The sequence below is a fragment of the Ranitomeya variabilis genome, chromosome 2 (assembly GCF_051348905.1).
Source record: "Ranitomeya variabilis isolate aRanVar5 chromosome 2, aRanVar5.hap1, whole genome shotgun sequence".
Taxonomy (NCBI): domain Eukaryota; kingdom Metazoa; phylum Chordata; class Amphibia; order Anura; family Dendrobatidae; genus Ranitomeya; species Ranitomeya variabilis.
The window spans coordinates 39,475,934-39,499,536 of record NC_135233.1 but is presented as its reverse complement, the minus strand read 5'-3'; the positions used below and the strand labels follow the sequence as shown (position 1 = coordinate 39,499,536).

Genomic DNA, 23,603 nt, shown 5'->3' with positions numbered 1-23,603 from the left:
CAGTGCTGCAAATTCACCCACTGTAATAGCTTCTAGTACTTAATGATGCCATTATTCTTAATGATACTGTTTTTAGCTAGAAAAGGAGAGTAATTACAGTTCACTTGTACAGAAAATGGATGGGAAACATGTTTTGATTTCTCCTGTCATTTTGTTTTTAGGACACATTCAGCTAACATATTTTAGCAGGTGGACGGAGGTTGAAGATTCGTGTGACAGCGATGCGGTGGAAAGAATGTACTGTGCCCCAGGTTAGATCAATCACCTCAAGCGTTTCACTTGAAAAGTAGATTAGCAGCTTTCATTTCCTCCGCCCGCGGCTCGTGTAACGTACTTTTATTGGACGTGCAAGTTAATGCATGGCCTGAAATTCACACTAATTCCTGTCCTGTCATGTCACGTCGTAGATATGGCTAATAATTGAGGCTTTCTTGAAAGGTAAAGTCGTTTTTTTTTGTACGCCAGCTTCATGTCGTTCTGGTATTAAGATATGGGGACATTAACCAGACGTACATTCGTGGCTGGCAACGGGAGTAGAAGGAGTTAAGAATTTTTGAGAAACATCCGTTTTCTTCATCCTCTTCAAGTCTTAGGACAAGAAAAAAATAATCAAGTTTTAGGGATATAAAAAAAAAATCTTACAAAAAATAAAAAAATTTGCTCAATTTTGTTTTGATTAACGTTGGCATGTATTATGGTAGACTGATTGAATTAAAGGGGTATTCCGGGATCAGAGAAAAGTTGCTACAGGATAGAAATGGGATAAAATAAACACCAAATACTCGTTAAATCCCAAACTATTCCACTCCGGTTCTCACTTGTGGTCACTGATTACTTGGCTACATGCGCAGCCATTGTTCTATTCTGGTGGGACATTCCAGAGTCTTGTTCTTGAGGTTCCAGTGGATGGACCCCCCTGATCTGCAACTTATCACCTATCCTCTACCCTTAATGAGGTTTTCCAGCTTTATGATGTTGATACTTGGGTTGGATCGACAATATCAGATTGGTGTGAGTCCGACATCCCCACGGTCACCTCTGGTGGCGGTCGGATTTAAACAGTGAATGACCTGAACAGCTTTTCGGTGGGGATTTTAGTTGTCGGCCCCCCTCTCCTGTCTGATATAGAGTATCTTAAGGGGGAGAGGTCAGAGGGCCGTATAACTCGGACTACGATTGAAACGCAATGGTTGTACTGGGCGGTGGCCAAAAAAAAATTAAATATTCCCCTTTGGATATTCAAGTAACTTTGACCTCTATTTAATAATTTTTTTTCCATGATATGTAGGGCCTAACTTTTTAATGTTTAGTTTATTTCTCTTGCTGATATCGGGGTAAAATGTAAAGAATAAAAAAGCAATATATATAATATAATGTGTGTGTTTACCTAGCTCGGTAGTGTTTGATTAGAAGCACCTGCAATGTTTATCTAAGAAGCAGGAATTAGGTTAATTGTGTGTCTGTGTCCTGAAGGAGCGTCTGCTGGATAGAGCGGAGGTGAATGAGTTAGCTGGTGAATTCACATGTGCCGGAGCTGTGTTGGAGAGATTGCCCTCAGACAGGGATTTTGTCCTATCTCTCCAACACAACCCCAACACGTGTGATTTCCCCAGCTAACACCTTCGCCTCTGCTCCATCCAGCAGACACTGACACGCAATGAACCTACTTCCTGCTTCTCAGGTAAACACTGCAGGTGCTTCTAATCAAACACTGCGGAGTGTCCTTCCCAGCTATGCAGATGTTTAGGACCTCAAAGGATCACTAAATTGTGCTTCCTTTCCTTTTCTACTGCAATATTTTGTATGCATCAGTCACATGGACTCATATTTGGGAGTGGCGCTAGAAGCCATTATTTGGATTGACAGTGCTTTTTTGGTGGTTGTTATATATATTGTTTCTAATTTATTTGATACATCGTGCCCACCATAGTCACAAAGGATCTTTGGAGGGACATTTCATTATTTACTATATATATATATATATATATATATACGTATATATATATATATATACACGTATATATATATATGTATATATATATATGTATATATGTATATGTATATATGTATATATATATATATATATATAATATATATATATATATATATATATATATATATATATATATATATATATATATATATATATATATATATATATATATATTTGATTTCCCCTGTAACTGGGGCTGGTATATTATCCTCGATCACAGGGAAAGCTCAGCTTGGTGCCTGCACTGCAGAGCTTATCTGGATCTACTAATGCGCAGCATCTCCTATACCATCTGGTGATCACATAATCACTAGGACAGGAGTAGGAAGAGCTTTTCTACAACTATCAGAAAGGCAGAAATGGCAATAAGCCTTCTCTGCCTTCTCTGACAGCCGGCTTTTTGCTTTTAGTAACATTTTAAACCGTCTTTACAGAGTCATATGTGGACTTCCCCCGTGTTTAATGTTGTTGGGTGATGAACAAGAATATAAAGGACAAGTATAATCATGGGGCAGAGACAGATGGAAAATAATTACGTAGGTGGGAAGGTAACTCGCTAAGGATGAATTGAGCGCCTATGCTTGGTTTGGACAGTCGTTTTTGTGCTGACATGCTCCCATAGTTGACTTCTATATAGATTTGCCTGTCTCCTGTTCTTGCCATCTTAGATGTAGCGTTACTGTGTAGTTTGTGTAGATCATGTACGTTACATGCTTGCGTGATGAGTGCTCCGGAGGAAGATTGACAAGGGGCCAGATGGCCGATCGCCCACAGGGGCTTGTCCTTGCAGATGAGATCCACCAGTCTGTACCAGTGGCTTTCCATCTGTCATACAGTAGCAATTCTCCCATCATCCATTCCACTTATTCTTCCATGTTTATCAGTGCACCAGTGGGAAATTTTAGAATGTGGAATTCCTTGATCTATACATTGTGCTGCGGGTTACAATATTCATAGGTCTAGGATGAAAATTCAACGTTGAAACCACAACTCTGTGGGAACTTCCTAATTCACCTCCAAAAGAAGAAAAAGAAAAAAAAAAAAAAGCCTAAAAGTAATAAAAATGAATCAAATATTCGTCAGGAGGAGCTGCGGGACGTAGATAACAGGAGCTTCTTCAGGATCCTGTAGAGTACACAGCGCACCATAAAAGTAACGTGAAGCCGCTCTCGCCCTGGAGCAGGACAGGACATGTAATACTGCGCTATGCCATGGAGAGGCGCCACTACACAGCCAATCAGGGCATGCGCTGCAGAAATACAGGTGCTTAACCAGCCCATGAATGTGGCCCCTGAGTGGTACTGGTGCTCTCTCCCCTTCACTCGCATGGGACGATATGCAGATACCCCCCGATCTGTCATTGACGTCCTATACCCAGTATTGTCTATAGGACTGTTCACAGATCCACAAAATCGCAATGACATGTCTGATATTGATCTGAGCGTTGGATCAAAAGTGGGAATGAAAGTCTGTATAGGCCCATGCCGAAAACCGAACTGCACTCGGATGCCGTCCTACTGCTGACACTTTTTCATGTAATTTTAGATAGAATATGGAGAAACTTTTTTTTTTTTTTTTTTTTCTGTTCATAATCTGAGAAAAACTGATGAAGCTCTGGATGACATGATGAAACTCAGAGCGATTTTCTCGTACGTGAAAAAAACGTACGTCTGGATGCAAGTGTGAACAGAAAGCAAGCTGCTGTGACTGCATAATATACAAGCAAGCAGCCTCTGTGCAGGGGCGTTCACATTGCATTTAGCTCCCTGTTCATTGGCCCCGTCCGGGCTTATGTCCGCGAACCCTCCTGCAAAACGGGATGTGGATGTAAGCGCCAACCGGCCATGGACTATAATGTTATACAGAATGAACGTGCGCTCTGTTGTGCATCATATTAGGTCACAAAACCTACTGGAGCCGAACACCCAGATCTATCTATCTATCTATCTATCTATCTATCTATCTATCTATCTATCTATCATTTATCTATCTATCTATCTATCTATCTATCTATCTATCTATCTATCTATCTATCATTTATCTATCTATCTATTATCTATTATCTATCTATTATCTACCTATCCTTCTCCTATCTATTATCTATCTATTATCTATCTATTATCTATCTCCTATCTATTATCTATCCATCTATTTATCTATCTATTATCTATCTATCTATCTATCATCTATCATCTATCTATTATCTATCTATCTTTTATCTAGAAAAAGAAAACACAGCAGCACTCCATATATTTGCCAAGATATATGCAAACACTGAAAACATTGAAACTAAATGGTTATTTCTCAGTAAGATATACTTATAAAAATGAAGGTTCTTAACGCATAATTTGGCCAATTCATGTGTGCCCATCAACCACAGCAAGGTGACCTCCCCCTGATGGGTCCCTGTTCTACTGTACATACCTCTCTTGAGCTATCAGCCTACAGTTAAATGGAGAAACATGTCTTTCCCGGGCTATAGAGTGCTGCTGTGTTTTCTTTTTCTATATAATGCCGCTATCACAGCTTACACCTGTTCACACTTAGGAGGTGCTGGTCAGCTTATTCTCTATATTTTTCTCTATATTATCTATCTATCCATTATATATCTATCCATCAATTATCTATCTAATATCTATTATCTAATATCTATCTTTTATCTATTTACTGTATTTACCTATTATCTATCCTCTATCTGTCTGTCTACCTATGTATCTATTATCAATCTATTATCTGTCTATTATGATTATCTATCTATTTATCTATCATCTATTATCTATCTATTATCCATCTATTATCTATCTATTATAATTATCTATTATCTATCTATTTATCTATTATCCATTATCCATCTATTATCTATCTATTATAATTATCTATCTGTCTCATGTCCTTTTTTTCTATGTATCCATGTATCCGTTTCTCCTACCATTCTCATCCATCTGTGTCTAATAACTACATGTATGGCAGTTGTCCTTCCTGCTGACCGGCTTCTCCCCCGCTGCCCAGCAGGTGGCACTCCGTCACCAACATTTCCCCCCTTTTCTTTTTTCGTTATCTAATAAGAAAGTTCTTTTTTCCTCTGTGACTTTCTGCTCGGAGCGTCAGGCCGCGGAGTTGTCAGCACAAGTTCATCCTCTCCATTACACCTCATTGAAGTCCCGCGTTATCCTCTGGTGTGTTAGAGGCGAGGCTCATCCCGAAATCCGCAGCCTCTCACATAACCAAACACTTTTTTTTTTTGTCCCCGGCACTTTAAAGTCCTGCCTGAGACTTACTTTGAAGAGTATCCAACCCAAATCATTCTGCCCAACCACGATAACTTCAATTTTAATTTTATTTGTTCCCAAACGCCACGAGGGAAACGAAAACTTATAAATCATTCACCGTCCGTAAAAAAAAAATTGGTGACACGACTTGAAAAGAAAGGCTTTGTGCGGATGCCAGCAAATGGCGCCTTACACATGAAAAAGTCACAAACCGGAGCGCAGCGATGTGACATAGCGCCGGGCACAGGCATGCCAGCGACCGCCCCGCCGTTTGGTAAATAAATAGATGACAGATTATTAGCGGTTTGATGTTTCCGGGATTTTTTTTTTTTTTAGGAGGAAAGTTTATCAGTAATTTAGGATGAAAATGATTCACCTCTGTTCAAACAAGCCTTTGCTCCACTTCACCCCCCTGGGACCTCTTATCTCACATTTCTCTCCAAAACATCATCCACCTGCCCTCCACTTTCTAATGATTGCAATATTTCTTTTATCTGCAGGCCACATGCTCTCTCCATTTGGCGTCCTGTCGAAAAAAAAAAAAAAAAAAATTCCAGAAGTATGCACTTTACACAACAGTTCGAAAAGTTGAGAAAGTTCCATGTGAAGTCGGGAGAATTTGACCTGATCTATAAATAAGTCTCCATTTTCCATCAAAGTGCAAAACGTGACGTCCCGTTATAATGGAGGGGATTTCCCATTAATTAGATCACCGCTTAAAGGGAGTCTGTCACCAGATTTTTTGCTGCCTAATCAGAGTGCAGGATATTGTAGAGGCAGAGACCCTGGTTCCAGCAATGTATCACTTACTGGACTGCTTGCTGTAGTTTTGATAAAATCACAGTTTTCTCTGCTGCACATGTAGTAGTTCTCTGAATGCTGAGCTCTGTATAACCCCGCCCACACTGATTGGTGGTGTTACGTGTACACTGTGCGTAGGCAGAAAGCTGCCAATCAGTGGTGGGGGCGTGGCTGGACTAAATGGCAGCAGGTTTACTAGTCCTCTGTTTATTATTATTATAGCACAATTTATTCCATGGCTTTACATGTGAGGAGGGGTGTACATAATAAAAACAGGTACAATAATCTTAAACAATACAAGTCACAACTGGTACAGGAGGAGAGAGGACCCTGCCCGCGAGGGCTCACAATCTACAAGGGATGGGTGAGAATACAGTAGGTGAGGGTAGAGCTGGTCATGCAGCGGTTTGGTCGGTCGGTGGTTACTGCAGGTTGTAGGCTTGTCGGAAGAGGTAGGTCTTCAGGCTCTTTTTGAAGGTTTCGATGGTGGGGGAGAGTCTGATGTGTTGTGGTAGAGCGTTCCAGAGTAAGGGGGATGCGCGGGAGAAATCTTGTATGCGATTGTGGGAAGAGGAGATAAGAGGGGAGTAGAGAAGGAGATCTTGTGAGGATCGGAGGTTGCGTGTAGGTAAGTACCGGGAGACGAGGTCACAGATGTATGGAGGAGACAGGTTGTGGATGGCTTTGTACGTCATGGTTAGGGTTTTGTACTGGAGTCTCTGGGTAATGGAGAGCCAGTGAAGGGATTGACAGAGGGGAGAGGCCGGGGAATAGCGGGGGGACAGGTGGATTAGTCAGGCAGCTGAGTTTAGAATAGATTGGAGGGGTGCGAGAGTGTTAGAGGGGAGGCCACTGAGCAGGAGGTTACAGTAGTCGAGGCGGGAGATGATGAGGGCATGGACTAGGGTTTTTGCAGATTCTTGGTTGAGGAATGTACGGATCCGTGAAATATTTTTGAGTTGAAGTCAGCAGGAAGTGGAAAGGGCTTGGATATGTGGTTTGAAGGAGAGATCAGAGTCCAGGATTACCCCGAGACAGCGAGCTTGTGGGACTGGGGAGAGTGGGCAGCTGTTTACTGTAATGGATAGGTTCGTTGGGGGGTCGCGTGAGATGGGGGAAAGATGATGAATAATGCTTTTGCCATGTTAAGTTTCAGAAATCTAGCGGAGAAGAAGGATGAAATAGTGGACAGACATTGAGGGATTCTGGTTAGTAGGGAGGTGATATCTGGTCCAGAGATGTAGATCTGTGTGTCGTCAGCATAGAGGTGATACTGAAAGCCATGAGATTCTATGAGCTGTCCCAGGCCAAAGGTGTAAATGGAGAAGAGCAGGGGCCCAAGGACTGAACCTTGTGGGACTCCGACAGATAGGGGGCGAGGTGAGGAGGTGGTGTGTGAGTGGGAGACGCTGAATGTCCGGTCTGTTAGGTATGACAGGATCCAGGATAGGGCCAAGTCTGTGATCCCAAGGGATGAGAGGGTCTGTAGTAATAGGGAATCGTCCTCTGTGTCGAAGTGATAATCTCCTGCTGATATAACAGTGATTTTATCAAAACTACAGCACGTATCCCTGTAAGTGACACATCACGGGAATCCGAGTCTCTGTCCCTACATTGTGTTGCTATCAGATTAGGTGGCAAAAACAAAGTGACAGATTCGCTCTAAAAGAACAGTAAATCTAAAAATGAATAGTAAAAGTAATCAGAAGATCATCTTGTACCTTTTCAGTCTGTAGGTTTTTTTCAGGTTCCAGAAACAAACAGTATTATAGAAATCCTGCTGAGAACACAGGAGTTATTCTCAATTTTTTTCCCCTGTAAATGACTGAAAAGTGTGGGATAACCAGAGGAGTAGACTTAAAGTGAACCTGTCGGCAAGATTTTTGCTCAGTAAACTGCAGGCATAGTCGTGTTGGCGCTGTTATACTGATTACAATGATACCTGGTGATAAAATCCGTCTTGTGGTTCTTGTGTAATCAGTGTTACAAGTTTTCAGTAGGTAGAGTCTTATCTACCTGTTCTAAGCCAGAGAAACCAAGGAAAGACCTGCCCACAGACCGCCCCGAAGCACAAACCTACCCGACAGATGCCAGCTGTGACACGCAGGTTGCTTGTAACAGCAGCGACCAGAGCTAGCGCCAATCGCTGCTGTTTAACCATTTAGATGTTGCTTTTTATTACTGGCATAGACATTTTAAATGACTGACTTTCCCAGCAAGATGATCGTTGGGTGCAAATATGGCTGCAGTCTTAGTCCTCTTGTGAAGCCCAAGCTGTGGCTGGCCTTCATAGGAGAACATCATTTTGACTATATACCAGTAATACAAACGATCGAAGGTTCAAGTCCCCTAAGGGAACTAAAAGTGTAATAAAAGTAAATGTAAAAACTTTAATTGCCCACTATCCCCATAATTAAAAATGGCATATTTGGTATTGTCGTGTTCCTGTCTAACTCTAATAAATTAAACGTACAGTAACCTATGTAAAGAGAAAAAAAATTGGATCTCCAAAATTGCATTTTTTCAGTAGCCGCATTTTCTAAAAAAAATAAATAAATAAAAATTATATAAAAAGCGATCAGAACATTGTTTGTACTCCAAAATGGTATCAATAAAAACATCTTCTAGCCATGCAAAAAAACCAAGCCTTCAAACAGCTCTATCAACTGGAAAAATGAAAAAAAGTTAGGGTACAAATTTTCAAATATTCTTTTTGCACCTCTGAAATAAAAAACAAAAAATTCAGGTTTGGTAAAGGCGTAATCGTTCTGACCTGTAGAATCATTTTACAATGAACATTGTTGAAACAAAACCCAATAAAACAGTGTTGGAATTTGTTTTTGGGTTTTTTTTTTCCACCATTTCATTGAATTTGGAATTTTTATTTTTTATTTTTTTTTTTCATACATGGTTAAATGAATGGTGTTCAAATCTATGACTTTACAAGTTCGTACAGCAATGTCTATAAAAAAAAATGAAAAAACTTATGGCTCTTGGAGGAAGGGTAGGAGAAAAATTAAAGGGTGAAAACTGAAATTGGCTGTGTGGGAAGGTGTTAAAGGGCAAGCGGTGACGTATTAGTGATTTTAGCATTTCTTGTTGGTCCTGATTTGGGAATTGTTCCTGGATTGCAATCCAAATAAAAATTTCTGCAACTTTCTAATATACGTTTGTGTTTTAATTCTTCAGTATTTTTTAGATCACTTTGAGTGACTGAGAAGACTCCGGGTCTCAGTCCGGGGCTGCAGTTTGGGTGTTTAGCGTTGTTTTCGCATTTTTTTTTGTTTTTTCCCAATGCATTAAAATGCGAAAAAAAAACGCAAAATGATAATGAACATGCTGCTTTTTTTACCGCGATGTGTTTTTTTTTTTTTCGCGGAAAAAAACGCATCATGTGCACAAAAATTGTGGAATGCATTCTAAATGATAGGATGCATATGTATGCGTTTTTTATGCGTTTTTATCGCGAAAAAACACGAAAATTCCTGAACATGTGCACATACCCTTATAGAAAGTTATAAAATTATTCACCTTATAAAAGTAGAAAATAAGAAATAGTCCTATAAGAATAGTGCAGTCCCGGCGTCACGTCATGGAGCCTTCCTGTGTATCTTATATTTAACATCTCAGGTCATTGCTACGAGATCTGCCCTTGATAAATGGCTCAGCGGAGCCGCAGCTTGTGAAACATTAATAGACAAACATACAGCTGAAAAGTTCCAGATCCATGTTTTCTATAAAGTTTTGAAAACTTTCCAACTTTTCCAGAAGCACAAAATGCTACCAAAAATGTGCAGCGTGCCAGACGAAAAAGTATCCGCTGTGCATGCCGACTGTCACAGATGTTTTACAAATGTAGAGCGACCCCTACCCCAGGGGTGTCAAACCACATTCCTGGAGGGCCTCAAACCATGAGTGTTTTCAAGATTTCCTTAGCATTCCACAAGGTGGTGGAATCATTCTGTGCAGGTGATTAAATTATCACCTGTGCAATACAAGGAAATCCTGAAAACATGACCTGTTTGCGGCCCTCGAGGAATGCAGTTTGACACCTCTGCCCTACCCAACCTATAACACGACCTGTAAGGCCTCTTTACTGGAGCCTTGTGAGCCTGTCTGTGTGATGTCCGGCATAGGCTCCTCGCTCATCCACCAGACTTAATGTTAGGTTTGACCTTCTCCTGATAAGGGGAAGCCGGGTTGTCGATATGGTTTATTTACCTGGTCATCCATTTATTTGAATGACCTGCTTGTAATAGCACAACACCTCTGCAGTCACCACTGCGATTGATTTTTATTGTAAAGAGGGGTCTTAATACCCCCAAACCAACCAGCAGCAAATACTAAATGACAGTCAGTAGTATATTGTATAACTTTTGATTATATAATATCACTATGTTGAAAAGAAATCAGAAATCTTGCAATTTTCACACTGACTTCTAAGAAAAATACTAGACTTCTTGTTCTGTACAGAAGATTTTTCAGCAGTCTCATTATCATCACTGACAGATCACACGGGATCCACGATTCACAATAGGTGATGTCACAGCTCACGTCCTCCCCCTCCTGTACAATGACTGATAACCCCTCTATATACAGTAGATAACACAGGATCCACCATTCACAATAGGTGATGTCACAGCTCACCTCCTCCTCCTGTACAATGACTGATAACACCTCTATATACAGTAGATAACACAGGATCCACCATTCACAATAGGTGATGTCACAGCTCACGTCCTCCTCCTCCTGTACAATGACTGATAACCCCTCTATATACAGTAGATAACACAGGATCCACCATTCACAATAGGTGATGTCACAGCTCACCTCCTCCTCTTGTACAATGACAGATAACACCTCTATGTACAGTAGATAACACAGGATCCACCATTCACAATAGGTGATGTCACAGCTCACCTCCTCCTCCTGTACGACTGATAACACCTCTATGTACAGTAGATAACACAGGATCCACCATTCACAATAGGTGATGTCACAGCTCACCTCCTCCTCCTGTACAATGACTGATAACACCTCTATGTACAGTAGATAACACAGGATCCACCATTCACAATAGGTGATGTCACAGCTCACCTCCTCCTCCTGTACAATGACTGATAACACCTCTATATACAGTAGATCACACAGGATCCACCATTCACAATAGGTGATGTCACAGCTCACCTCCTCCTCCTGTACAATGACTGATAACACCACTATATACAGTAGATAATACAGGATCCACCATTCACAATAGGTGATGTCACAGCTCACCTCCTCCTCCTGTACAATGACTGATAACACCACTATATACAGTAGATAATACAGGATCCACCATTCACAATAGGTGATGTCACAGCTCACCTCCTCCTCCTGTACAATGACTGATAGCACCTCTATATACAGTAGATAACACAGGATCCACCATACATATTAGGTGATGTCACAGCTCACCTCCTTCGGCACAATGACTTTTGCCCAGATAACCCTTCTGTACAGACACATGAGTGAGTCTGTTGCTGCTAATATCCGTGTGCCAAACAAGAAGTAGGAGTCTAATATCAGGCCTAGTGGCCAATGTAAAAAATTTTCACTTATTTTAAAAATAAGTTTTAGCATAAAATCCTGATCTAAATAATAGTTTATTTTCTGATGATTTATTCTGTTTAATTGTTGGTGTTTGTTCTTTGTCGTTTTCACCTTCTCAGAGATTGGAGGTATTACAGAGGAGACGGAGGCCTGCGACTGGTGGAGCCTTGGGGCACTTCTCTTTGAGCTTCTCACTAGGAAGGTACGTCTCAGTTTGGAAGGATTTTATACACCGTAAATACAGTGTGTAGATGACTTGTTTGTGAGGAACCTCTAAAAGGTGGGTGTATGAGAGCAGAAAAACATGGTGCTTCCTCCAGAAACTGCGTTAGGGGACAGCACGGTTTCTCTGCTTATTGGAGGACAATTCTCAACATTTCAAAAGTTTTTAAACATTTTTTTTGGTAAAAACGTCACTTTTATGCAAAAACTCTAAATGTTTACAGCTTTGACCCTTATTTTTCCAAACTTCTGCCCTTCGCCCTGGTAGCTGGGTATGAGCTTCTGGGCCAAATCCTGACTGATGGTCACCTATTCTCGCCTGATCAATAATTGAGTTTATCACAATTTCTGTGTTTTTGTTTGTTCTCCAGCTTTTTGAGGATTGACCAAAGGTTCTCAATGGGATTGAGATTTGGGGAGTTCCTGGTCTTGGACCTAAAAATGTCAAGGTTGTGTTCTCCGAGCCACTTGACATGGTCTTCACCGTTCTGGAAAAACCATTGTTCACCACCAGATTGTCCTAGATGGTTAGGAGATGTTGTTCTTGGAGGTTTAGATCACATTCCTTATCCATGGCAAAATTGTGGTGAGCCCCCTTCATGGATGAAAACCCCCTCCAGCCATGAATGGTCTCAGGACATGTCAGACATGGGCTTTTGGTGGTAGGTCTGGTGTTCAGAAGGCTGTCAAGGAAGCCACTTCATGTCTCCAAGAACGGACATTCTGCAGAAAGTACAGGGATTGTTTTTCAGAGAATGGGGTAAAATTATTTTCTCTTATGAAGCCCACCTTCAGACTGTTTGGGACTTTTGGAAGAATGAGTGTCCGAAAAAGAAAAAGTGAGCGCTATCATGAGTCCTGTGTCTCCCACCAGGAAAGCCTCCTGAGACCTCTGGGGTGGGGGCTTTTGATCCATTGAAGGGAATCGCTCGCAATTGTGCCTAAAAGCACGACTATAAATAAAGAATTGGGATCTAAACATCCTCCAAGATAACTCGAGCCCACCAGCCAGGAGCAATCTGGTCACGATCAATGCTTTTCTGCAGCTTGATCGTGGGAGATTGAGCTTCTCTAGCCTGTGACCACTACGGGGAGAGTGCGGTATTTGGAGCTCGTGGAGCCTCTCTTTGCATCTGTCTTCTTGTGCCAGCTAGTGGATGGATGGCCCCTCTTAAAAGATTCATATGTTTTGAAATGGCAAATTACTTGTCCAGCCTTTAAGGTGCCAGAGGGTGATAAGGTGATACAGTCACACTCGCAACAAGACTCCTTAAAGGCAATGAGTCCTAAACAAAACTCCTAGTGGTTGCATCAGATTTTTTCTAAATGTATCTTCATTTATTTATTTTTAGATCACAATCTGTATATATATTTTTTTTAAATAGAGAATTTTCACATTGGCCACTAGGGCTATTCTAGACTTATACTTACTGTTTTTTCCAGGAAAATGCACATGTACATTAGCAGCAATATAATGAAACACGCCATATTTATTGTGTTGAAGCATATAATGAGTGTGTGCACAGGTCATTGTGAAGGCAGGAGGTGAGCTGTGATATTGCTTATTCTGACTGGTGTATCCTGTGTGATCTACTGTATATAGAGGTGCTATTAGTCATTGTACAGGAGGAGGAGGTGAGCTGAGACATCACCTAATGTGAATGGTGGATCCTGTGTTATCTACTGTATATAGAGGTGCTATCAGTCATTGTACAGGAGGAGGAGGTGAGCTGTGACATCACCTATTGTGAATGGTGGATCCTGTATTATCTACTGTATATAGAGGTGTTATCACTCATTGTACAGGAGGAGGAGGAGGTGAGCTGTGACATCACCTATTGTGAATGGTGGATCCTGTGTTATCTACTATATATAGAGGTGTTATCAGTCATTGTACAGGAGGAGGAGGTGAGCTGTGACATCACCTATTGTGAATGCTGGATCCTGTGTTATCTACTGTATATAGAGGTGCTATCAGTCATTGTACAGGAGGAGGAGGTGAGCTGTGACATCACCTATTGTGAATGGTGGATCCTGTGTTATCTACTGTATATAGAGGTGTAATCAGTCATTGTACAGGAGGAGGAGGTGAGCTGTGACATCACCTATTGTGAAGGGTGGATCCTGTGTTATCTACTGTATATAGAGGTGTTATCAGTCATTGTACAGGAGGAGGAGGTGAGCTGTGACATCACCTATTGTGAATGCTGGATCCTGTGTTATCTACTGTATATAGAGGTGCTATCAGTCATTGTACAGGAGGAGGAGGTGAGCTGTGACATCACCTATTGTGAATGGTGGATCCTGTGTTATCTACTGTATATAGAGGTGTAATCAGTCATTGTACAGGAGGAGGAGGTGAGCTGTGACATCACCTATTGTGAATGGTGGATCTTGTGTTATCTACTGTATATAGAGGTGTTATCAGTCATTGTACAGGAGGAGGAGGTGAGCTGTGACATCACCTATTGTGAAGGGTGGATCATGTGTTATCTACTGTATATAGAGGTGTTGTCAGTCATTGTACAGGAGCAGGAGGTGAGCTGTGACATCAGCTATTGTGAATGGTGGATCCTGTATTATCTACTGTATATAGAGGTGTTATCAGTCATTGTACAGGAGGAGGAGGTGAGCTGTGACATCACCTATTGTGAATGCTGGATCCTGTGTTATCTACTGTATATAGAGGTGCTATCAGTCATTGTACAGGAGGAGGAGGTGAGCTGTGACATCACCTATTGTGAATGCTGGATCCTGTGTTATCTACTGTATATAGAGGTGCTATCAGTCATTGTACAGGAGGAGGAGGTGAGCTGTGACATCACCTATTGTGAATGGTGGATCCTGTGTTATCTACTGTATATAGAGGTGTAATCAGTCATTGTACAGGAGGAGGAGGTGAGCTGTGACATCACCTATTGTGAAGGGTGGATCATGTGTTATCTACTGTATATAGAGGTGTTGTCAGTCATTGTACAGGAGCAGGAGGTGAGCTGTGATATAATACTGCTTCTGATGATTAATGGTTAATGAGACTTCTGAAAAGTCTTCTTTAAAGAACGGGAAAAAATGAGTCTAAAATGGCCCCATAGGTTAAAATTGCAAGATTTCTAATTTTTTTTCTTTAATAAATACATATTGATACAGGGGGAAAAACCTTGTTAACTTTTTCTGATAAAAAACCCCCACAAACTCCTGATATAACCAATGCGTTTTCTGATACATTAGCTGTAATACACATTATGTGCTGCTTGGAGACGTGTATAATAATGACCGGTCTGTCTTCGGCAGCCTGTTGAAGATTTCCTATAAAATTAAGAAAAAAAAAAAACATTGTACTGTATAATCAGTGGTAACCAATGGTGGCTGATGAATGATAGACTTGTCTTTGGCAAGGAAGAACCTGCACAACATGGGAGCGTGGGGGGTATGCAATCACCGAGCATTATGAAAGGCGCTCCCATCACACGGTTAAATAATAAATGGTGCCTGTGAAGCCGGAGAATAATGCATAGGAAGTGTCTTATGTTACACTTTCAGATTTCAGCTGTACAAGCAGCTTCCTTGCTATTCTGGGTTACCACTAATATATAGGGACGGAAGATGAAAGGTAAGGTTATCAGATTTATGATGCTTACAACTTCAGTTTTCTATTTCGGTGCACTTGCTGTACATGTATGCGGGTACGTGTCTGCGCCAGCCAGTGCCTACATATACTGGTAACGGGGGGTAATAAAATGGGGATGAAATAAGCAGCATTGATGGTGCAGAGCAGGTTTACTGGTGGATCAGTGCTACTTTGCATTTTTCTTTGTCCCTTACAGGCCCTGGTTGATTGTCACCCTGCCGGAATCAGCACCCACACGTCCCTCAACATGCCACAATATGTGTCCAAAGAGGCCCGGTCCCTTGTCCAGCAGGTAATGCCACTAGGACCACCAGGGGACTAATCCGTAGGTGGCGCAGTGGTTAGCACAGCAGCCTTGCAGCGCTGGGGTCCTGGGTTCAAATCCCGCCAAGGACAACCTCTGCAAGGAGTTTGTATGTTCTCCCCGTGTTTTCGCGGGTTTCCTCCGGGTACTCCGGTTTCCTCCCACATTCCAAAGACATACTGATAGGGAATCTAGACTGTGAGCCCCAATGGGGACAGTGATGATGACTGTGGAATTAATGGTGCTATATAAGTGAGTAAAATAAATAAATATATGTATGGAGGGGGCTGTACAGTCCCTGGGATTTCGGGAGAGGCACTGTCTACATAACTGGACGACTCTGACCCGAGAACCAGAGGAGCACAGCGTTCGGAGTACAGTTTATCTTGGGTGGGACCATAAGTTGGTAGAACTTTGCCGCAGTTCTTTGTTCCATGTCCTCCGGTCTGACTTTTGACACGTGCGTCGCTCCCCGTTTCCCGCCAGACTCGTTATTCCGCACAGGCCTCCTATTTATTTTGACTTCAGCATCAAATAACCGGTTGACGTCGGTGAATCAAACAATGGGATTTGATAATGGTTTTCTCCAGCTTTGCTTATTTTTGAGCAGCTGGTTCGGAGGTTTTTTGTTTTGTTTTTTTCTTCCCGCCCCTGGTGAAATGCGTCGGCTCACTGATGAAATATTTTAAAAAAATGAATAAAAGGCTAATGTTGTCAAACGCCGGGGCCCGCCTGACACCGAACTTCTGAAGACGCAGCCGCCATTTCAGGTGCCTTTAACCGGAGTCAGCAAATCGCTCCTGATCTTGGCTCGCTCGTTTCTACATCTTGACAGGGCTGGCGACGGAAAGAGAGAAAAGAAGTGCAAAGAATTCCCTCTGCCATCCCGCTCTGTGGTGCCTAGAGCAGGTTTTTGGCTCAGACGACGAGCATTAGAGGGGTGGGGGGCAGGGGGTTCTGATGATCTGTGTTCGTTCCCCTATTAGAAATGGGATCATTTCAGACATCTGTGTTTTACAAATTCTCTCTGATGGCAGCCTTGTCTCATTTTGTCTGCCTCGCACTTGTCAAAATACATCCTCCTCTTTGCACATCACATCTGAGACCCCGGCGGTCTGTTCTAAGGGAGATCCAAGGACAGCGGCTCCCCCGAGATCAGCGTGCAGGAGGTAGCACAGCGGCGTCTACTAGAAGGGCAATTATGTAAGGTGATTTTTTTTAACTTTTACAGAAATTAAGCTTCAGAAGCAATGAGCGTTGGGTTCTTATTACGGGATCTTCTTCCGGCACGGCTTATTTGTCGCGTAGTCTGTAAAGTACGATGTTTGGGTAGGAAAAATATGTTGGCATGCCAAATGCAAGAAAAAAATGCACGCAATATCACTTAAAAATTAAATACAATCTCTTAAAGGGAGTCTGTTAAACCAAACGAACAGTACAAACTAAGCACATGGGCTCGTAGGGGATATTACCCCTGTAAAAAATCGCACCTTTAATCTTCTGTTTGCTGCCTCCTTTCTGCAGAAATAACTGTTTAATTACGTATACCAATTATTTTTCAGGGCACCCTAGGTGTGGCCAAGACGCTCCGTGCATTGTTTTTTTTTTTTTTATGCCCCTCCTCCCTCACTTACCTGGAGTGAGAACTCGGCAAAGAAAGCTTAAGCAGCCAATCACCAGGAAGAGAGGCGGGGACATGCAAAACTAGTGCACGGAACATGGAGCCTCTTGGCACTCTCAGGGTGCACCGAGGATCCTAATTAGCATATTTGATCAAACAGCAATTTCAGCAGAGTGGAAGTAGCAATTAGCAGACTAAAGTTGCTCCACTCGCGTCTGAATAACCGCTATCATATGCCGGGTTCAGAAAGTCAGGGAGCTGACATATGACGTACCATTACGTTTTTTATTGGTAAGGAGTTGAGGCGTAACTAGCATTTTAGTTATTTTTTATAAATTATTAGTACACATGAAAATAAACTTTGTAATATATCTTTTCAGAAAAATCTGCTTATTTTTGTTTTCTTCTCCTGATCTGATTATTCATTCTCAATTCATGAGTAAAATCTGTTTTTGCAGACTTTCTCATTACTGAGATGACAGTTAGTGCTCATAAAGTTCTATGGAGACGTTTCAGGAGAACTTGCAGCAGAATGTCTGTGTCTGCGTCAAACTACTCCCCTTCCCATCTACGTAGAATTTTAAAAGCACCAACTGTCATCTCCATTCTCAGTTATGGGAAAATCTGTCTTCACCCAATAAAGATTTTACCCAAGAATTGAAAGGGGAAAAATCAAGGCGATTTTCTCTGATAAGATATATTACAAAGTTACTTATTTTCATGTTTGTTATTGATTTATGGAATAAAATTAAAAGTCTGGTTACTCTTTAAGTTAGATTTTTGTGTCAGGTGCTATACACAGAGATGCTACAGATGGCAAACACATTCATGAGTAAGGTGGAGTCAGAAGGGAGCTGGCCACCCACACAATTGCTTGAAAGGCAGATGTGTAATACTGTATTTCCCCAGCAGAGGCCACTGTAGATAAACTGCACGGTCAGTGGCAGCGTTCCCGGCGATCATCAGTGATTCCCAGGGTGAAATCACCTCTCGTGATCCGCCAACATATTGGTTTTCACCCTGTTTTCCCTTTGAAGCAATCATGAGTAAAGAATGGCCAAGAAAAGGAGGAAATATTGAGATTTTACACACTGAAATTGTTTTTTATATACTTCCCACCATTTTCCACATATTTGTCCATCGTGTGCCCGTCCAGTGCATGCCTTGTGTAGTTTGTAGCTCCTTATCCTTCAATGTGTCACAGACGCAGGGGTCGGACTATAACTTGTTGTTTCTTGCCCCCCCTCCGGCCTTTTGTCTGTGGATATACCAATCTATGGAGACCACCGGTCTGAGGTCAACATGGTACAAAGTGTCTGGAGAATCCTTGACGTCCACCTGTGCCGGAGGACCAGAAGTAATAACCACTGGGAAGGCCGGCTCCCAAATTAACCTCCTGACCCTCCGCGACCCTCCATGACCTTGCCACTTCATTACACCTCATAACACCCTCACAAGTGCCCACCGGGGAGATGCCGGATTGTCCCTGTTGTTTACCCAAGGAAGCGGCCCTGAGTGTTCTCAGGAAAGGGAAAGGCTCGAGTAGCAGCCGCGGAGCTCAGGGGCGGCTTTTCCTTTCCTTTCCTTTCCCATTTACAAATGTTGCAGACACATCCAGGGGGAATATCTGGTGAGGCAGTGGGGAAATGTGCGCCAGACTCACTGTGTATGCAGCCAGGGCCTCCGACTTTTACTTTTTGTGCTTTTCAAATCTTTTATCTGTCTATCTTTTTATCTATTCGTCTGTCTTTATCTTATATCTAACTTTGTTTGTCTATCGCATGTGTCCTTTCTTTCATTCTTTATTTTTCTTTCTATTTTCTTTCTATTTTTCTTATTTCTTTATTTTATCTTTCTTTATTTCTCTTTCTTTCTATTTCTTATTTTATTTTTTTATCTTTTTTCCTCTTTTTTTCTTATTTTCTTGTTATTTCTTTTTTTTGTTCTTTCTCTTTTTTTTTCTCTCACTAGCTTTCTCTTTTTTTCTTTCTATTTTTCTTATTTCTTTTTTTTTCTTATTCATTCATTAATTCATTCTTTCCATTTTCTTGGTTTTTGTTTTCTTTGTCTATTTTGCCCTTCCGTCTCCCCTTCCGTCTCCCCTTCCGTCTCCCCTTCCGTCTCCCCTTCCGTCTCCCCTTCCGTCTCCCCTTCCGTCTCCCCTTCCGTCTCCCCTTCCGCCTCCCCTTCCGCCTCCCCTTCCGCCTCCCCTTCCGCCTCCCCTTCCGCCTCCCCTTCCGCCTCCCCTTCCGTCTCACCTCCCTCCTCCCCTTCCGTCTCACCTCCCTCCTCCCCTTCCGTCTCACCTCCCTCCTCCCCTTCCGTCTCACCTCCCTCCTCCCCTTCCGTCTCACCTCCCTCCTACCCTTCCGTCTCACCTCCCTCCTACCCTTCCGCCTCCCCTTCCGCCTCCCCTTCCGCCTCCCCTCCCGTCTCCCCTCCCTCCTCCCCTCCCTCCTCCCCTCCCTTCTCCCCTCCCTTCTCCCCTTCCGTCTCATCTCCCTCCTCCCATAGATATCCATCTACCTCAAATCTACTGATTTTTATCTATTTTGCTTATGCTGATTCATTTTTTGGGGTTTTATATTTTGCTTAAGAAAAACTCACTTTTTCTTGAGCCGAAACATTGCCGCGTGTTCACATGGGCCAATAAAGACACGTGGTTTTTTTGCATGGAATTTGCTAGTGAGTGCTCTCTCTTTGCAAAGTAATATTAGAACATGAAGATTTTGGTATTAGGCACCAAACAAGCCTCGTCTTCTGTTACATTATTACTGGATTTTATTCTACATGTGGCAGATTGTGAGGCTATGTGCACACGTCACGATTTCTTGCAGAAGTTTCCTGAACAAAACCGGACATTTTCTGCAAGAAATCCGCATGCGTTTTTTCGCGTTTTTTGTGCATTTTTTTTGCGGATTTTGTTGTTTTTTTCTGGAGGTTCCCAATACAATAATATAGTGGGAAATCCGCAAAAAAATTCGCAAAATTAATGAACATGCGGCGTTTTTTACCGCCGCAATGCGTTTTTTTTCGCAGAAAAGAACGCAACATATGCACAAAAACGGTCACTCCGTAGTGTATACCCTGAGTATACTGGACCGCCCGGAACTGCAGCATCTAAAATATCGTCTTCACACTGATCTGATGCTCTCTCCTGGATAACTTGTATAATGTTTCCATAATTAACGATCCTTATATTTCCACATTGTCTTTCAGCTCCTGCAGTTTAACCCTTTGGAACGCCTGGGAGCCGGGGTCTCCGGGGTTGAAGACATCAAGTCTCATCCTTTCTTTAATGGTGTGGACTGGGAGGACTTCACTAGATGAATTTATATTTGTACGGACCTCTGAAGGAGACGTCTCCTTATATTTTATTCGCTGCTCGTATGAAAAAACCAAGACATTGGACCTATAGAAAAAGAGGATTGTGTATGTGTGGACCCCCGCAGTTATTTTATACAGTGACCTAAAGGATCGCAATACTGACAACACATGATCAATAACGGAGCCAGACGTCGCCCTACAGATAATACTGCATTCCCCCAAAATATTAGACAAGGTCAATGATCCGTCCATAGTGGTGTGATATGCATGTGGAGTGAATGTGTCGCAAAAACATGAAGTGGATGGACTTAGGATAATGTGTTAGAGGTAGCAGAGCTGAGTTTGTCATCAATAGATATCTGTGTTTTTACATAGTTAATAATGACTAACTTTTATTATTTAATGTTTTGATCAGCCTTTGCAAAGTTATGAATTTTTGTAACATTTTCCGATTCCTTATTTTATTTTTTTCTCTCCAAAATCCAGTGCTAAAAGTGCTGTTTTATCTGCCTTGTTTATGCTCTTTTAGAAGCTGCTTTCATCTGCTGCTCTAACCAGAAATTGTACTCCAACACCATTTACAAACACTCTCTCTGTAAACCTGTCTTCTTCTTATTTTCCTGATGCTCAAAGAGTGACAGTGTTTATAAACCGTGTTTAAAGGGTTGTCCAGGCTTGGGGCATAAGTCTGTAGTCACTCTGTGTGACTGCAGACTTGTGGATCCTCAGAGTGCACACAGTCAAGATTCTCAGGTGCCAGCGGTCATGTGACCACAAATAATGTGGTTTGCATTCTTCCAGACAATTTCTTACTAGACGTATTTGGTTTCACTCAGTTCAATTGTGTTGAACAAGACTGCGCACGACTAGTCAGCATGTGACCGTGTAATGCATTCAAATTGCATATTTGCAGTCACATGCCTGCCAGCTGCCGGCACTGGAGAATTGTGACCTTGCACACACCAGGAGTTGTGGGTTTCACAAGTCAGCAGTCACATAGTGACTGCAAACTTGAACCCCAAGGGAAGACAACCCCTTTAAGTATAGATTTCTAGTAGAGCAGCAGGTGAAAGCTGCTTCTAAAAGCACATGAACTGGAAAGTTAAAGCAGTAATTCTATCATGGTGTTTGGGAGAGAAGGAAACAAAATAAGTTAATGTAGTACATTACAAACTATTCTTAATTCTGACATAACGGGCATTACAAATGGTGGTGTCTCATTTTGCTGGGCTTTACACTACCAGATATTACTCTCATGCACCATTTGTTACAAAACCGTACCCCCCTCAGCCCCCCGAAAGCTACCTCAAAGACCTCCCACCTAGTTAACATGTATATTCTTACTTATAGGGCTGCTACCATTAATACTGTTACTGTTTTTTTTCCCCCTTTTTAAGGAGAGCTAATTTGCATACTCATTTTCCCAGGTTGCACTGTAAGACCCCCTTGCCAGCTGCAGTATAGGATTAGGAAAGCATGGCTGGTACCTTACAGAAATAGCGCCACTCCTGGCCAGGGGCTGTTTTTAGTGTTGTAGCTCCGCTCCATTAAAGGGAATGGTGCTGCACTGCAATATCACACACTACAGGCTATCTTTTTCTTAATTCAGTACAATCCCTTTAAAGGGAACCTGTCAGCAGGATTGTGCACAGTGACCTACAGACACTGTCAGGTCAGCACTGTTATAGTGATTACAAAGATGCCTGGTGATGAAATCCGTCTTGTGGTTCTTGTGTAATCTTTATTTTCAGTTTTGAGTTAATGACATGCTCGTGCTCCGGGGCAGCCTGTGGGGGTCTTCATGTGGTGCCCTGATTAGATATTCATGCTATGGCAGGTCACTGCTCCTTCACTGACCTGCCCCCTATTTTACATACTGCATATAATAGTGCTGACTTTGAAAAAAAAAATGTAACCTCCAAGAAAATGGCACCAGTGGCAGTGCCTGCATAGTAGCATCTATGGCCATCTTGCTAGAGCCTTTTTTTTTTCCTCCAACAAAATTGTGCCGGTGGTGCTTATGCAGTAGCTTCTACCGGCAAGTGAAAGATGCTACTGTGCTGACGCTGGCGCCATTTTGCTGGAGGCCCATAAGGATGAATATCTAAATCAGAGCACCATATAAAGCCCCGCCCCAAGGCGCGTGCATCTCATTAACCACAAATAAAGATTACACAACAACCACAAGACAGATTTCATCACCAGGTATCATTATAATCAGTATAATGGCGCCAATCTGACACTGTCGGTAGTTTACTAAGCACAATCCTGCTGACAGGTTCCCTTTAAATGACAGGAGTTTTTAGTGACCTCCTACCTCCTCTCTACCAGTGTATCGCCTAGACGGCTATTCACCTGAAGTGTCTGAAGGCCTCGGCCCCTGCAAAACCAGCAGTTTGCTGGAAGCTGGGGATCACTGCAGTGACGGCAGTATAAAAGGAGACTGATAATTGATGGCCTGTCTGCTGATCACCTGCGGAACGGGGGGCAGTGATCCCCACCAATCATTATATTGGCACCCTATTAAGGGGGCAAACTTAGCTCTGCTGCATCTGTATGTAGTGATGGGTTTTAAGTAAACCAATATATATTGAATTATCTGACAATAAAGGCATCTACTGGGCGAGTTCTGCCGCCTGCTGTCTCCATACCACATCGCGGATCTCCTGAACCTTACACCAGAAACCTTTGGATGAACCGCCCGATGGCTCCTCTGTGTACGGCAGGTTCGTCATTCTCGCTCCATGTGCCCCTGATCTGCCTGCTCCTGTGCAGCCGCTTCATATTGGAGGATCGTATGCTATCTGGCCATTAACGCCCCCATTTCCACACATTTGCAGGCTCCA

At 42.3% G+C, this 23,603-nt stretch overlaps 1 protein-coding gene across 2 annotated transcripts in view; it reads left to right on the top strand.

Moving 5' to 3' along the window:
* Positions 1 to 23,383, top strand: part of RPS6KC1 (ribosomal protein S6 kinase C1) — a 159,080-nt gene extending 135,697 nt beyond the window's left edge. For both annotated transcript variants that reach the window (XM_077282284.1, XM_077282285.1), the window contains 4 exons: positions 162 to 251; positions 11,775 to 11,857; positions 15,702 to 15,797; positions 20,650 to 23,383. In XM_077282284.1, the coding sequence (XP_077138399.1) occupies positions 162 to 251; positions 11,775 to 11,857; positions 15,702 to 15,797; positions 20,650 to 20,760 (380 nt within the window). In that variant the 3' untranslated portion in view covers positions 20,761 to 23,383. The remainder of the gene's footprint in view (positions 1 to 161; positions 252 to 11,774; positions 11,858 to 15,701; positions 15,798 to 20,649) is intronic.
* The last annotated feature ends 220 nt before the right edge of the window (positions 23,384 to 23,603 follow it).